Source organism: Scyliorhinus canicula, chromosome 10, assembly GCF_902713615.1.
Source record: "Scyliorhinus canicula chromosome 10, sScyCan1.1, whole genome shotgun sequence".
Taxonomy (NCBI): Eukaryota; Metazoa; Chordata; class Chondrichthyes; order Carcharhiniformes; family Scyliorhinidae; genus Scyliorhinus; species Scyliorhinus canicula.
The window spans coordinates 10,177,187-10,193,006 of NC_052155.1; the positions used below are offsets into that span (position 1 = coordinate 10,177,187).

Below are 15,820 nucleotides of genomic sequence, written 5' to 3' on the forward strand. Positions count from 1 at the left end.
CCACCTAACCTGCACATCTTTGGATTGTGGGAGGAAACCGAAGCACCCGGAGGAAACCCACGCAGACACGGGGAGAACGTGCAGACTCCGCACAGACAGTGACCCAAGTCGAGAATCGAACCTGGGACCTTGGCGCTGTTGCACATCCCTAATTGCCTTTGACCTGAGTGTCTCGCTGGGTCATTTCTGAGGGGCATTTAAGAGTCAACCACATTGCTGTGGGCCTGGAGTCACATGTAGGCCAGACTGGGTAAGGACGGCAGATTTCCTTCCCTAAAGGACATTAGTGAACCAGGAGGGTTTTTACAACAAAGCGTGATAATAGTCATAATTCAAAGGGACTTTGAACCCATGTCCCAAGACCTGAGCCTGGGCCTGGGAATTGCGACTCCAATGGCATTACCACTAAGCTACTGTCTCCCTTTTACTGCACTTTGCAACTCTCTGTCCCTTCACCGTCACTTTCTGATCTGTTGACCATTCCATTGCGCAATACATCTCCCAGACAGTATTCTTCCCCATGTGTTATCCAGTCACCTGTCCCAAAAGTCATTCTATCTTGTGATAGAATCTTTCTTTCCATCTCTTTCTCTCTTTCCCCCCTTTCTCTCTTTCTTTCTTTTTCATTTTTTCTTCTTTCTTTCTCTCTCTTTCCCCTTTTTTTCTCTTCTGTCTCCCTTTCTTTATCTCTCTCTTTCCTTCTCTCATTCCCTCCCTTTTTATTTTTCTCTCTTTTCTCTCTTTCTCTCTTCCCCGCTACCTTTCTTTCCCTGTTTCTTTCTCTCTTTCCCCTTCCCCTCTCTTTCTTTTTCTCTCTTTTCTGTCTCTTTCTCTCTTCCTTTCCCTGCCTTTCTCTCATTCACCCTTTCCCTCTCTCTTTTTCTCTCTTTTTTTCTTTCTTTCTCTCTCTCCGTCTCGCTCCCTCTTTTCTCTCTTTCTGTCTCTCTTTCTTTATCTCTCTTTCTCTTTCCTTCTGAAATTGAAAGTAAAAGTCCCTTCAAACTTTCCTCTAACTTCGCTCTTTAATACTCAGGAATATCTTAGGACTTTTCTCTGATCCACTTTAATGCTTGAATAGTACCTTTTTGCATTGCAAGACTAGAACTGTATAGAAAGCTCAATATGAATGTAACAACTTTCTGAATGTAGCACATTCGATCGATCATGATCTTTTATTAAACTTTTTCAAAAATAATTTTGGAAGTATCTGTGTTTTATTATCGATTTTTGTTTGCATTGGTAGAGAATAATTTGTACAATAAATGCACATGAACTTTAATCTTTTCCAAACCTCACTGCTCCATTCACCGGTGCAGGGGCAGCACGATGGTGCAGTGGGTTAGCCCTGCTGCCTCACAGCGCTGAGGTCCCAGGTTCAATCCCGGCTCTGGGTCACTGTCCGTGTGGAGTTTGCACATTCTCCATGTGTCCGCGTGGGTTTCACCCCCACAACCCAAAGATGTGCAGGGTAGGTGGATTGGCCACGCTAAATTGCCCCTTAATTGGAAAAAATGAATTGGCTACTCTAAATTTATTTTTAAATATATATATTCACCGATGCATTGTACTTAATCTTTGTCAGAGTTCAAGGAATGATTAGGGACAGCACTTATAGGGTGCAGGCGACAACAACTTACGTTTATCTTCTTCGGCGATCACTCGCTAATGAGTATTATTGTATACCTAAGAAACTCCATGTTACTGCTCAATGGTTCTCTGCGTCCTTACATGGCTGATGAATCATTAAATTTACAGTGCAGAAGGAGGCCATTCAGCCCATTACATCTGTACCGGCCGTTGGAAAGAGCACCCTACCCAAGCCCACACCTCCACCCTACCCCAGTTACCCAGTAACTGCACCCAACCTTTTCTGGACACTAAGGGCAATTTAGCATGGCCAATCCACCTAACCTGCACACCGTTGGACTGTGGGAGGAAACCGGAGCACCCGGAGGAAACCCACGCAGACACAGGGAGAACGTGCAGACTCCGCACAGACAGTGAGCCAAGCCGGGAATCGAACCTGAGACCCTGGAGCTGCGAAGCAACTGTGCTAACCACCGTGCTACCGTGCTGCCCGATCCTAGAGCCGCATCTTCAATTACTCACTTGGCAGGTGTTTCCGGGTGGTGGGATCGGTCTTTGGACTCTAGATCACTGGTATTCCTTTCTCAGGCTCCTTGTCTGGGCCTCCTCTTGTCACCTGGTGTCCTCAAAGAAATGTGTCTCTTCAATCGGGAGGCTCCTCCTCCGAGCACGGGTCTCGCAGGCATTGACGTCTATGTTGCATTTCTGGAGGTAAACCTTCAGGGTGTCTTTGAAGCGCTTCCTTTGACATCCTTTTGTTCGGAAGACTTTCTTGAGCTGGGCAAAGAAGATTTATTTTGGTAGTCAGGACTCTGATATCCTGAGCACGTGGCAGGCCCAGCCCAGTTGATTGTGGATGATTCTGGCCGGTGCTTGTGGCAACATCAAGGATACTGATGTCAGTACACCTGTCTTCCCAGCTGATACGGAGAATCCATCTCAGACAGCATTGATGGTGCCCCTCCAGGGCTTTGAGGTGGCGTCTGTACATAGTCCAAGTTTCTGAGTCGTACAGAGGAGTTGGGACGATGACTGCCTTGTGCAGGAGGACTTTGGTATCAGCACGAATGTCGCTGTCGTCAAAGACTCTTGCCCTTCGGCGTCTGAAAGAGGTGTTCGCGAATTGGATATGTTATTGGATCTCCACATCAATGTCAGGCTTAGAGGAGGGGTGGCTCCCCAGATGGGGTAAGGTATGGTGAGGTCACAACTGGAGTATTGTGTGCAATTCTGGAAGGAAGGATGTCATTGCTCTGGAGAGAGAACAGAGGTGATTTACTAGAATGTTGCCAGGGCTGGAGAATTATAGCTACTTGGAGAGGTTGGGGTTGTTTTCCTTGGAACAGAGAAGGTGGAGCAGTGACATGATTGGAGTATACAAAAATGTGACGGGTAGACAGGAGGAAGTTGTTTCCCTTGGCAGAGAGTTCAATAACCAGGGGTCATAGGCTCAAGCTAAGTGGCAAAGGGTTAGCGGGGATATGAGGAAGATTCGTTTTACGCAGAGGGGAGTGGGAGTCTGGAATTCACTGCTTAAGCTGGTGGTGGAGGCAGAGACCCTAAACTCTTTTAAGAAATACCTGGTCCTGCACCTTAACCATAGCGGCCCTTCGGTGCAGAAGGAGGCCAATTCGGCCCATTGAGTCTGCACTGACCCTCTGAAAGAGAACCCAACCTCACTCCCCCGCCCCATCCCCATAACCCCACCTAACCTGCACATCCCTCGACACTAAGGAGCAAAATCCATGGCCAATCCACCTAACCTGCACCCAGAGGAAACCAGAGCACCCGGAGGAAACCCACGCAGACACGAGGAAAATGTGCAAACTCCACACAATCACCTAAGGCCGGAATTGAACCCGGGTCTCTGGCGCTGTGAGGAAGCAGTGCTAACCACTGTACCGCCATGCTGTAAGCTGCAGGGCTATGGGTCGTGTGCAGAAAGGTGGGATTAGAAAGGGCACCTGGGGGTCTCTGGGTCAGCATGGACAAGATGGGCCACATGATCCCCTTCTGTTCTGTATCCTTTCTGTGGTTTCTCCATTAACTTCGATAGAGGGGGAGCCTGGACCTTGCACTGGGGCGGGCTGGTGAAGGACTTGAGTCTTCTTGAGGCTGACACCGATTCTTCGGTATGCTTCCGTGAAGGTGCCAAGCATGGCTTAGAGATTCTCTTCGGAGAGAGCGGGGATGTGATGTCATCTACACACTGAAGTTCCATGAACAATGTCGGTGTCGTTTTCTTCTTTGATTTCAACCGGTTGAGGTTGAAAAGTTTTCCGTCCAGCCTGTTGACCATGTTCACTCCACGGGGAAGCTTGTTCTTGGCAAGGTGGAGGATGGTGGTGATGAAGATGGAGAAAAGGGTGGGGGCGATGACACATCCCTGCTCGACTCCTGTCTTGACCTGAAAGGTTTGTTACTTATTTCCGTGGGTGAGGACAGTCGCTGACATCTTGTCTTGGAGGATTCGGTGGAAGTTGATGAATTTCTCTGGACAGCCGGCCTTTGACAGGGTGTTCCACAGCACTTCCCGACTAACTGAGTCAAAAATCTTGGCCACATCGATGATAGGCATGTAGAGTGGTTGGTGTTGCTCCTGGCATGTCACTTGAAGTTGCCGAGCATTGAAAATCATGTCCGCTGTTCCATGATTTGGTCGGAAGCCGGACAAGATTTCCAGAGAATCTCTTCAGAGACTGGGAGAAGGCGGCTAGTGGGGATTCGGGTGATGATCGTCCCGATGACGAACACAAGGATAGTTCCCACAGTCCATTTTGTCTCCTTTCTTGAAGATGGTGACAATGACATCATCCCTGAGGTCGGCAGGAATTTCTTCTCTGGCCCAGATTTTCAGCAACAGCTGATGGAAATGACGGGTGAAAATCTCTACTGGGATCAAGGCCACTCCTGTTGCTTTTCCATTCTTCATGTGTTTAACGGCAGCTTTGACTTCGTCCACACTTGGTAGGAGCCCAAGATCATCTTTGATGGGGAGTTGGGGGATTTCCTCAAACACATCCCCATCTATGGTTGTATCACGATTTAGGAGTTCTTTGAAATGTTCTCTCCATTGAAGGCCGATGTTTTATTTGTCTCTCAAAAGGTTTCCGTCCTTACTCCCCGCAAAGGTTTGAGACCTAGGGTCCATATAATGCCTTGGTGACACTGAATAAGCCCGGGGATCGTGCTTGTCAGTGAGGAGCAGATCCTTAGCTTTCTCAGTCCACCATTGGTTCCCGGCTCCCGGCTCGTGCTCCAAAAACGGTCAGAGAATGGCCAGGTCCATGGCTGCGCATGCGGACGGCGATGACCTGCAGCGGTCGTGGCGTCCAACATGGCGCTGGTCGTGCTCGGACCTGACCTGCCATCCGCAACCCCACAGGCCATCCCCTGGCCACCCCCCACCAGTCCCCCCCAACCCTCGCGGAAGCCCCTCCCCGTCCAGCAGCACGGCTCCAGGCTGACCGTGGCGGCGCTGGACACAGTCTGCAGCCGCCAATCCGGCCGCTGAGACCACGCGTCAACCGCACGGTCGGTAACTTGGCCCATCGGGGGCGGGGCCTTGGGGGCGGGCCACCGGATGACATGCCAACGCCATTCCAACGCTGTGCGGCACGCGATGCGATGACGCCATTTTGGTGGTGGCGGAGAATCGAAAACCGGCATCAAACTGGTGCCGTCTTCGATTTGGGCGTCGGAAGGAATTCTCTGCCCAATCGCCGATTACGGTGTCGGCATCAGACAACGGAGAATCCCACCTTAAGTGTTGACGCCGAATCCGTGGACTTTCACGACAGCAAAACTGGCGGCAAACCTGGATCAATTGAGTAACTGTGGAGGGGCTAGCACCGGCACCATGTGAAACACAATTGATTCCAATGAAAGTCAGTGTGGATTTTCCTGGTCTGTGATTGACACTCGGGAGGCTGACAAGCTGCAGCCGCACATACACATTACACTCCCCACACACGCTCATCCCAGCCAACAAGATGGCACTGGTTGTGTTGGAGCGTGCCCGTACAGCTGATGGGTTGGCTGGGTGTGGTGAATGTGATTCACACCGGACTAGAATCTGTATATACATGTGTCTGTATTGTAAGTGCAGTTGCACTTCCTGTCCTCCAGGGGGAGTAGCTCTGGGAATGCTCGAGTTGTATGGGGCTTCTCCCTTGGCTCTGCCCAAGACTCCTCCCCCGGAAGCTGCTGTATAAAAGCTCAGTGCCACATGGTCAGCCGGCCAGTTCACCTAAAGTTCAATGGCTAACCGGCTGGCTCTGTTGTGAGTATATTAAAACCGCTATTCTAATCCTACAAGCACGTGTCCGTAGAACTTAGAACAGTACAGCACAGAACAGGCCCTTCAGCCCTCAATGTTGTGCCGAGCAATGATCACCCTACTCAAACCCACGTATCCACCCTATATCCGTAACCCAACAACCCCCCCCTTAACCTTACTTTTTAGGACACTACGGGCAATTTAGCATGGCCAATCCACCTAAACCGCACATCTTTGGACTGTGGGAGGAAACCGGAGCACCCGGAGGAAACCCACGCACACACGGGGAGGACGTGCAGACTCCCCACAGACAGTGACCCAGCCGGGAATCGAACCTGGGACCCTGGAGCTGTGAAGCATTTATGCTAACCACCATGCTACCGTGCTGCCCTGTTGGTTTGTTGCCCTGGAATTGTTGGTTCCAACACTGGGACTCGGCCCATCGGAGGCGGAGCATCGCAGAGGACCCGGAGAATACCGGGTCGGGCCCGCTAATGACATGCGAACGATGTTTACTGTATGTGCGTTGAGGTGACAGAGAATTGTGATTTGGTGGCAAATCGGCGCCCGGCATGATTTTATCGGCGGAACCTATTCTCCGCCCAATCGTGTTTCACGATTTCAGCATCAGCCAACGGAAAATTCATTTCAGAAGACAGCATTATAGATGCTGGTGTTGTCAGAGCTGAGTCATGGATTTGTTTATCTCACACATTTAAGGCATGTCACAAGTAACTGTTTCTCATTGTCAGAGGTTTATATGAGTAAATCAATCTATGGTGATATGGTGAAGTGTGACAGGTATCACAGTTCACAGACATTCCCTCTCCCAAGAGAAGACAAACAATCTTCATCTATCTCCGAGTTTATTGCTGTCAAAGCAAAATGAGTGCCAAAGTCCTCATTCGCATAATCAACCTGAGTACCAAAGTCCCAAAGCAGACGGAGATAGATGTACATGGAACAGTATGGCTTCCAGTCATTTCCACTTTTTCTTGTGTTCTCTCGCAGCTTCAAACGTTATATTTACTTTGGTGAGTCAATCGTTCTTTCCAAGTTGACAGTGGTTTGCAATGATTAATCATAGGTTACTAATTTTTGCGTCCTTGCACAGGTTAGCAACCCTCTGTCTCTGTAATATGGCAATCCTTGTGTTTTTGTATTCACAGTTGTCACTGCACCGGGGGCTCAAAGGCTAAAACTGTAAGGACAGGCTGCAATGACTTGTATTTCCTCGAGTACGGGAAGGTTGAGGGGTGCCTAACTGAGATGTTCACAGGGATTAAAGGAATTGAAGGGGTCGACAGAGAGAAAATATTCACTCTGGATGGGGGAAGTCCATGACAAGTGGGAAAAGTCCTTAAAGTTAGAGTCAGGTCGCTCAGGGTTGATGTTGGGGACTACTCCATCACACAAAGGAAATCTGGAACCCCCTCCTCCCGAAACTCAACTCAATTCAAAGTTTCAAAACTGAGAATCGATTTTTGTCAGCTAATAATAATAATCTTTATTAGTGTCACAAGTAGGCTTACATTAACACCGCAATGAAGTTACTGTGAAAAGCCCCCAGTCGTCACGCTCCGGGTCCTTTTCGGGTACACGGAGGGAGAATTCAGAATGTCCAATTCACCTAACAAGCACGTCTTTCGGGACTTGTGGGAGGAAACCGGAGCACCCGGAGGAAACCCCACGCAGACACGGGGAGAACGTGCAGACTCTGCACAGACAGTGACCCAAGCCGGGAATGGAACCCAGGACCCTGGCGCTGTGAAGCAATAGTGCTAACCACTGAAAAAAATGAAATGAAAATCGCTTATTGTCACAAGTCGGCTTCAGATGAAGTTACTGTGAAAAGCCCCCAGTCGCCACATTCCGGCGCCTGTTCAGGGAGGCCGGTACGGGAATTGAACCGTGCTGCTGGTCTGCCTTGGTCTGCTTTCAAAGCCAGTGATTTAGCCCAGTGTGCTAAACCAGCCCCTTGTGCTACTGTTCCGCTTGTGAATAGTTATAGTCTCATCCACAGGGGGAAACATTTTCTCCATTTCTACACTGTCAAACGCTTGCCCACCAAAGCAAAAGGATTCTGGAAAGTGTGTTACTAAATAAATTAATTCACAATCAAATTGGCAAGTCCCATTTCTAAATGTGCAGACAGCAGCTAAACCTGAGGCAGAATGCAACAGAAAGACACGGATAGATGTGGAAAATGGGTGTGTATTTGGCAAATTATTGATTGAAACCTTTAAGATCCTGACACAGGGTGGATGTGGAGAGAGTGTTTCCTCTTGTGGGAGAATCTAGAACTGGAGTCATTGTTTAAAAATAAGGCGTCGCCCATTTAAGACAGAGATGAGGATTTCTTCTCTCTCCGAGGGCCGTGTGTCTCTGGAACTCTCTTCCTCTTAAGGCAGTGTGTGGCGCTAACAATTATACTCAAAGCCGAGAGACTAGTACAATAGAGGCTTTATTGCTGTACGATGTTGTCCCTCCATCCGCAACTGTAGACTGAGGGTCTGAGCAGCTCTCATACATATTTATACACAAGCTCCCTGTGGGTGGAGCTAGCCGGCAGGGGCTGACCGGAGGAACCTGTATTACAGGTACAGGCATACATCCCCCTACTGCAGTACACATAACTACAGTGGTTATCTCACCACATTCACCCCCTGTAAAAAATGAGTCCGGCGGGGGTGACATGTAACTTCTAATACAAAGGATGCTATTTACAAGAGGGTCCAACAAGGAAAATCAAGAGTCCATCCGGTTAGCAGGTTACAGGTTGAGCCGAATCGGTGGTCGGACGTTCCGCTGTGATCGGCGTAGCTGTGGTGGTGACGTCGGCACAGGCGGTGATGGCCCCGATGGTGCAGGTGCTGGCGGTGTTGGTGCTGGCTGCTGGCGGGATGACTCCGAGAGCAAGCCGAAATCTTCCATGTCCTCCAGGGTGGGCAGGGGGATGAGGGATGGACCTGATGGGGACGAATAGGGGGGCGCTGGGGTTGGCGCAGGAAGGGGTGTGGGCATGGGATCGGCACCTGAGGGAGCCAGGTCCCGGAGCAAGACTGTGTCCTGGCGGCCGTCGGGGAACTCCACGTAGGCATACTGAGGGTTGGCGTGGAGAAGGCGTACTTTGTCCACCAGGGGTTCCGCCTTGTGGTGCCGTACATGCCTACGGAGAAGGACTGGGCCCGGAATCGTGAGCCAAGTCGGAGCGACACTCCGGATGTGGACTTCCTAGGGAAGGCAAAAACGCGTTCATGGGGTGTACTGTTAGTTGCGGTGCACAGTAGTGATCGAATGGAATGGAGCGCGTCAGGGAGGACCTGCTGCCAGCGAGCGGCTGGGAGATTCCTGGACCGTAGGGCCAGCTGGGCGGCCCTCCATACCGTCCCGTTCTCCCTCTCTACCTGCCCGTTTCCCCGGGGGTTGTAGCTGGTCGTCCTGCTGGAGGCAATACCCCTGTTGAGCAGGAACTGACGCAGCTCATCGCTCATGAATGAGGATCCCCTGTCACTGTGGATATAGTCGGGGAAACCGAACAGGGCGAAAATGGAATCCAGGGCCTTGATGACGGTGGCAGACGTCATATCTGGGCATGGGATGGCAAAGGGGAACCTAGAAAATTCATCGACCACACTAAGGATGTAGGTGTTGCGGTCGGTAGAGGGAAGGGGCCCTTTGAAGTCCACGCTGAGGCGTTCAAAGGGGCGGGATGCTTTCACCAGGCGCGCGCGATCTGGCCGGTAGAAGTGCGGCTTGCACTCCGCACAGATCTGGCAGTCTCTGGTGACTGTCCGTACTTCCTCGACGGAGTAGGGCAGATTGCGGGCTTTGATCAGATGGTACAAGCGGGTGACCCCCGGATGGCAAAGGCTGTCGTGCAAGGCACGGAGCTGGTTCACTTGTGCACTGGCACATGTACCTCGGGAGAGGGCGTCTGGGGGCTCGTTGAGCTTGCCGGGGCGATACAAGATCTCGTAGTTAAAGGTGGAGAGCTCGATTCTCCACCGCAAGATTTTGTCATTCTTGATCTTGCCCCGCTGCGTGTTGTTGAACATGAAGGCTACCGACCGTTGGTCAGTGAGGAGAGTGAATCTCCTGCCAGCCAGGTAATGCCTCCAGTGCCGCACCGCCTCAACGATTGCCTGGGCTTCCTTTTCGACAGAGGAATGCCGAATTTCGGAGGCATGGAGGGTGCGTGAAAAGAATGCCACGGGTCTGCCGGCCTGATTCAGCGTGGCGGCAAGGGCGACATCTGAAGCGTCGCTCTCTACTTGGAAAGGCAGAGTCTCGTCTACGGCGTGCATCCCCGCCCTGGCTATGTCAGATCGAATGCAGGCGAAGGCCTGTTGTGCCTCGGCCGAGAGGGGAAAATGTGTGGACTGGATAAGTGGCCGGGCCTTGTCTGCGTATTGCGGGACCCACTGGGCGTAATAAGAGAAAAACCCAAGGCAGCGTTTGAGGGCCTTGGGGCAGTGGGGAATTGGGAGCTCCATGAGGGGGCGCATACGGTCGGGATCAGGCCCCAGTAGTCCGTTTTGGACTACGTAGCCAAGGATGGCTAAGCGGTCTGTGCGGAACACGCATTTCTCCTTGTTGTACGTGAGATTAAGGAGAGATGCGGTGTGGAGGAATTTATAAAGGTTGGCATCATGGTCCTGCTGGTCATGGCCGCAGATGGTGACATTGTCGAGGTACGGGAAGGTGGCCTGCAATCCGTACCGGTCAACCATTCGGTCCATTTCTCGCTGAAAGACCGAGACCCCATTCGTGACGCCGAAGGGAACCCTCAGAAATTGGTACAGACGACCGTCCGCCTCAAAGGCAGTGTAGGGATGGTCCGATTTACGGATGGGGAGCTGGTGGTAGGCGGATTTCAGGTCAATAGTAGAGAAGACCCGGTACTGTGCAATCTGATTGACCATATCAGAAATGCGGGGGAGGGGGTACGCGTCGAGCTGCGTGTACCGGTTGATGGTCTGGCTGTAGTCCACGACCATCCTGTGCTTCTCCCCGGTCTTAACCACTACCACCTGGGCTCTCCAAGGGCTGTTGCTGGCCTCGATGATACCCTCCCGAAGCAGCCGCTGGACTTCGGACCTGATGAAGGCCTTGTCCTGGGTGCTGTACCATCTGCTCCTGGTGGCGACGGGCTTGCAATCCACAGTCAGATTGGCAAAGAGGGAGGGGGGCTCGACCTTGAGGGTCGGGAGGCCGCAAACGGTGAGGGGAGGTAGGGGTCCACCGAATTTGAGGGTGAGGCTCTGGAGATTGCACTGGAAATCCAGGTCTAGTAGGAGTGAAGTGCAGAGGTCGGGGAGAATGTACAGACGGAAACGGTCGAATTCCACACCCTGTACAGTGAGTTTAACCAGGCAGAAACCCCGGATCGGGACAGAGTGGGAACCGGAGGCAAGGGAGATCTGTCGGTCGGCGGGATGGATCGCAAGGGAATAGCGCCTTACCGTGTCCGGGTGGACGAAGCTCTCGGTGCTCCCGGAGTCGATGAGGCAGGAGGTCACATGGCCGTTGACCAGCACCGATGTGGAAGAGGGTGCCAGGTTGCGAGGACGGGACTGGTCGAGCGTAACGGAGGCGAGCAGTGGTTGGTGGGCGGTTGAGTCAGATGAGTCCGACGAGGAGCGGTAGCGACCCGTGTCCCGTGATGGCGGCCCCTGGAGACGAGATGGCGGCATCCGCAGTACCTGTGGGTAAAATGGCGGCGTCCATGGCGCGCACGTTATGGGGTCGGAACAAAATGGCGGCGCCCATGGAACGCACATGGCTGTGGTGGATGAAGATGGCGGCGCCCATGGGGCGCACATGGCGGGGGCGGCAAAAGATGGCGGCGCCCACTGATCGCACGTGGGGTCAGGGGAAGCGGACGGCGGGGCCCATTGAGGGAGCGGCTGAGGCGTGGGGACCGGCGGCACGATAGCGGCGACCGTCCGGGACTGACACACCGCTGCAAAGTGGCCTTTCTTTCCACAAGCTTTGCAGGTCGCTGTGCGGGCCGGGCAGCGTTGGCGAGGGTGCTTCTGTTGGCCGCAGAAGTAACAGTGGGGACCCCCAGGGGGTGCGGTGCGGCGGGCAGCGCAGGCATAGTGCGCGGGGGCGGCTGCTGGGGGGGCCGTTTGCGGGGTCCACGAGGGGTGGGACGGATGGGCCTGGGGAGCTGTTTGCGGGGTCCACGAGGGGTAGGACGGGTGGGCCGAGTGGCTAGCGGAGTAAGTGTGCGCACTACGGAAGGCGGCCGTCATGGAGAGCGCCAGGGCCTTTGCGGCCGCGAGGTCGGGGGCGACCCCTTCCAGCAGTCGTTGCCGGATGGGGTCCGATGCAATGCCTGTAACGAAGGCATCGCGCATGAGTAAATCAGAATGTTCCGCGGCTGTGAGGGCCCGGCAGTCGCAGTCTCGTACCAGAGGTATAAGGGCCCTCCAGAAGTCCTCAATCGACTCACCCGGCTGCTGGACGCGAGTAGAAAGTTGATGCCTCGCAAACAGGGTGTTCGTCGATGGTGCATAATTCTCCTTGAGCAGTTCCATAGCTGCGGTGTAGTCGGTCGCATCTCGAATGAGCGGAAAGACGCTGGAGCTAAGTCTGGAGTACAGGAGTTGCTTTTTCTGAGCCTCCGTCGGGGGAGGGTCTGCTGAAGAGATGTAGGCCTCTAAGACTGCGAGCCAGTGATCAAAGTCTTTTCTGGCGTGAGGCGAATGTGGATCCAGCTGCAGACGGTCAGGCTTGACTCTGATGTCCATGGTGACTGGGAAATCGTACAGCAATAAATTGTGGCACTAACAATTATACTCAAAGCCGAGAGACTAGTACAATAGAGGCTTTATTGCTGTACGATGTTGTCCCTCCATCCGCAACTGTAGACTGAGGGTCTGAGCAGCTCTCATACATTTATACATAAGCTCCCTGTGGGCGGAGCTAGCCGGCAGGGGCTGACCGGAGGACCCTGTATTACAGGTACAGGCATACATCCCCCTACTGCAGTACACATAACTACAGTGGTTATCACCACACAGTGGAAGCAAAGTCTTTGAATATTTTTAAGGCAGAGGTAGGTAGGAGGGTAGAGGCGGGGGGGGGGGGGGGGGGGGTGAAAGGTTATCGGGGTAGGCGTGAGGTTGCAATCAGATCAGCCATGACCTTCTTGAATGGCAGAGCAGGCTCGAGGGGCCGAGTGGCCTATTCCTGCTCCTAATTTGTATGCACATATGTAAATTAATTCCTATAGACATAATTGGAAGGTGGTGCATTTTTGTTGAAAGAATAAGGAGGCCATGTACTCTGTGGATAATAAGACTTTAAGCAGGCTAGGAGAACAGATGGTACTGGGAATGGTGGTGTGTTACAGAGAGTCTGTTCCAATCCCAGTTGGTGTTATAACTGGGCAGGAAGATCCCAGAGTGGAACTCTGGCTCAAAAGACCGTCGCTCTTACTTTTTTGAGAAAACGTAGAACAGAGTCACAGGACCACTAATTATTTTTAACAACAAGAACAAAAACATTAACTACACACGAAAAGTTGGATTGTCATACAATACTCCTTTATTTCCCCTTTTTGCCTAACAAATACACACAGATTTTAAAGTTAACACAAATTATAAAATATATCTTAAGGTACACCAGTCTCAGTAACGTGAAATCCCTTTGAACACTCAAGTGGGCTGTGGTCAAATACACTCTCCACTCTCAACCCAAGTAAATGGCTGTGTATATCGCCTCAAAATTCCCCCTGATGATTCTCACATGAGAGTTTCCAAACTCCAATCCCATAAACACGCTTTACAATCTCTTCACAATTGCTTTAACTATCGAATCCCAGCCTATCGAATGGCACCAAACTTCTGATTTACCTCTGAAGTCTGCTTTGCCACTTTAATTCTGTTTACTGCAGCTATCTTTTTCATACACAGCACTTTGTCTGCTTCTCCCTTGAATTATACTGAACAATACCTTGGTCTCTGTTCTCTTAACTTCAGTCTTCTTAAGGTATTCTTTCTGTCCCACTTCCCTGATTATCTAGACTGCATCTGGTCCTTTGGGAAGTCTGCCTCTTTGCAGCTCCCTTGTCCTATCGAATTTCCCCTGTCAGAGTTGAGAAATGTTAATTCCCCGGTCACCTAGCTTCAACTGCAATATATCCAGCTAAAACTAAATAAAAAAAACAATTTCCACTTTAAAAGGACCCAGTTGCTAGCCAATGGTCACATGTTTCTGCCTTTATTTACTTTTCACGCCGTAACCCTCTCTAAGCACAACAGAAGCACAGTTAGGAGTGAGCCAATTCCCACATGTACAAACATCTTTGTCCAGCATGAATTTAACTATAGGTTTACCCTTCCAGGCACAGATACATTAAACTAAATCTATTTAAAAGTATACCTTATTTCTAATGTTTACCAATACAAATGTAAATCCCTCAAAACTACCTTTGTTTTCCTAACACGTCCACGTTGGTTTGGCAACTTGCACTTTCCATGTATGTTGTAGTCTGGAGCTGTGAATAGTGATGGGCAAGGCTCGAACATTCTTTCTACCAGATGGCTGATAGGGGGGAGAGAGGGAGGATCCAGTGGTCATGGTCCATGTAGGCACCAATGACATTGGCAGGACGAGGAAGGAGGTTCTGCATAGTCAGTATGAGGAGCCATGCACCAAATTAAGAAGCAGAACCTCAAAGGTAATAATTTCTGGATTATGACCTGGGCCGCGTGCATATTGGCAGAGGACAAATAAGATGGAGAAATGGCTGCTCAAAGACTGGTGTGGGAGAAGTGGGTTCCAGCTCGTGGGGGACTGGCACCAGTACTGGGAAGAGTGAGGTCGGTACCGTTGGGATGGTCTACACCTCAAACATGCTGGGACTGATGTTCCCGTGAGCTGCGTAACTAGGGAAGCAGAGAGGGTTTTATACTGAAGAGTGGGGGCAAGGATCAGATTTGGGAAGATGTGGGAAATCAAAGAGTAGAGACAAGGCAAGAGAGAAAGGTGGGAAGTGATAAACTGACGGTGGCAGGAAGGGATAGAGAGTACAAATCTAAATGTAAATCAGCAGTTAAGGTCGGTCGCCACAAAGATAATAAAAGTGCAAAAGTAAAGGCTCTGTATCTGAATATATGTAGCACTCGAAACAAAACCGATGAACAGAGCAGATAAAAATTAATAAAACAATCGAATAGCCATGACAGAGACATGACTACAGGATGACATAGATTGGGGCTTGAATATTGAGGGGGTATGCCACATTTAGGAGGGCAGAAAGTTGAGGAAAGGTGGAGGGATGGCTCTGTTAACTAATGATGGTATTAGCACATTAGAGAGAGGGGTGGCCTAAGTTGAGGAAACCAGGATGTAGAAGCGACTTGTGCTCAGATGAGAAATGATAGCGGCAAGAATTCACTTCTGGGGGTGGTGTATAGGCCCCCTAAATGCAACCACACAGTAGGACAGAGTATAAAGGAAGAAATAATGGGAGCTTGTCAGAAAGGTACGCCGATTATCACTGGGGAGGATTTTAATCTACATATAGATTGGAAAAATCAGATGGGCAAAGGTAGCCTAGATTAGGAATTTATGGAATGGTTTAAGAATAGTTTCTTAGATCAGCATGTTCTGGACTCAACCAGAGAGCAGTCTATACTAGATCTGGTATTGTGCAATGAGTTAGAGACAGCGCCGGCCCTAGCGTTGCTGGCGCCCCGGGCAAGCTGAACTTCGGCGCCCTTGGGAGGGGGGCGGGGCCGAGGGGGGGCGGGGCCGAGGGGGGGGGGGGGGGGGGGGGCCGAGGGGGGGGGGGGAGCAAGGGGGGGCGGGGCCAAGGAGGGGGGGCGGGGGGCGGGGGGGGGAACCAAGGGGGGGGGGGGGCGGACCGAGGGGGGGGGGGGCGGGGGGAGCGGACAGAGCGGGGGGCGGGGGGGGGGGGGGGGGCGGGGGGACGGCGGG

General features: G+C 51.6%; 1 protein-coding gene across 1 annotated transcript in view; it reads left to right on the forward strand.

Moving 5' to 3' along the window:
* The first annotated feature begins 6,799 nt into the window (after positions 1-6,799).
* Positions 6,800-15,820, forward strand: part of mep1b (meprin A, beta) — a 53,405-nt gene continuing 44,384 nt past the window's right edge. Inside the window, exon 1 of the mRNA XM_038808590.1 lies at positions 6,800-6,900. Coding sequence (XP_038664518.1) covers positions 6,835-6,900 — 66 coding nt within the window. The 5' untranslated portion in view covers positions 6,800-6,834. The remainder of the gene's footprint in view (positions 6,901-15,820) is intronic.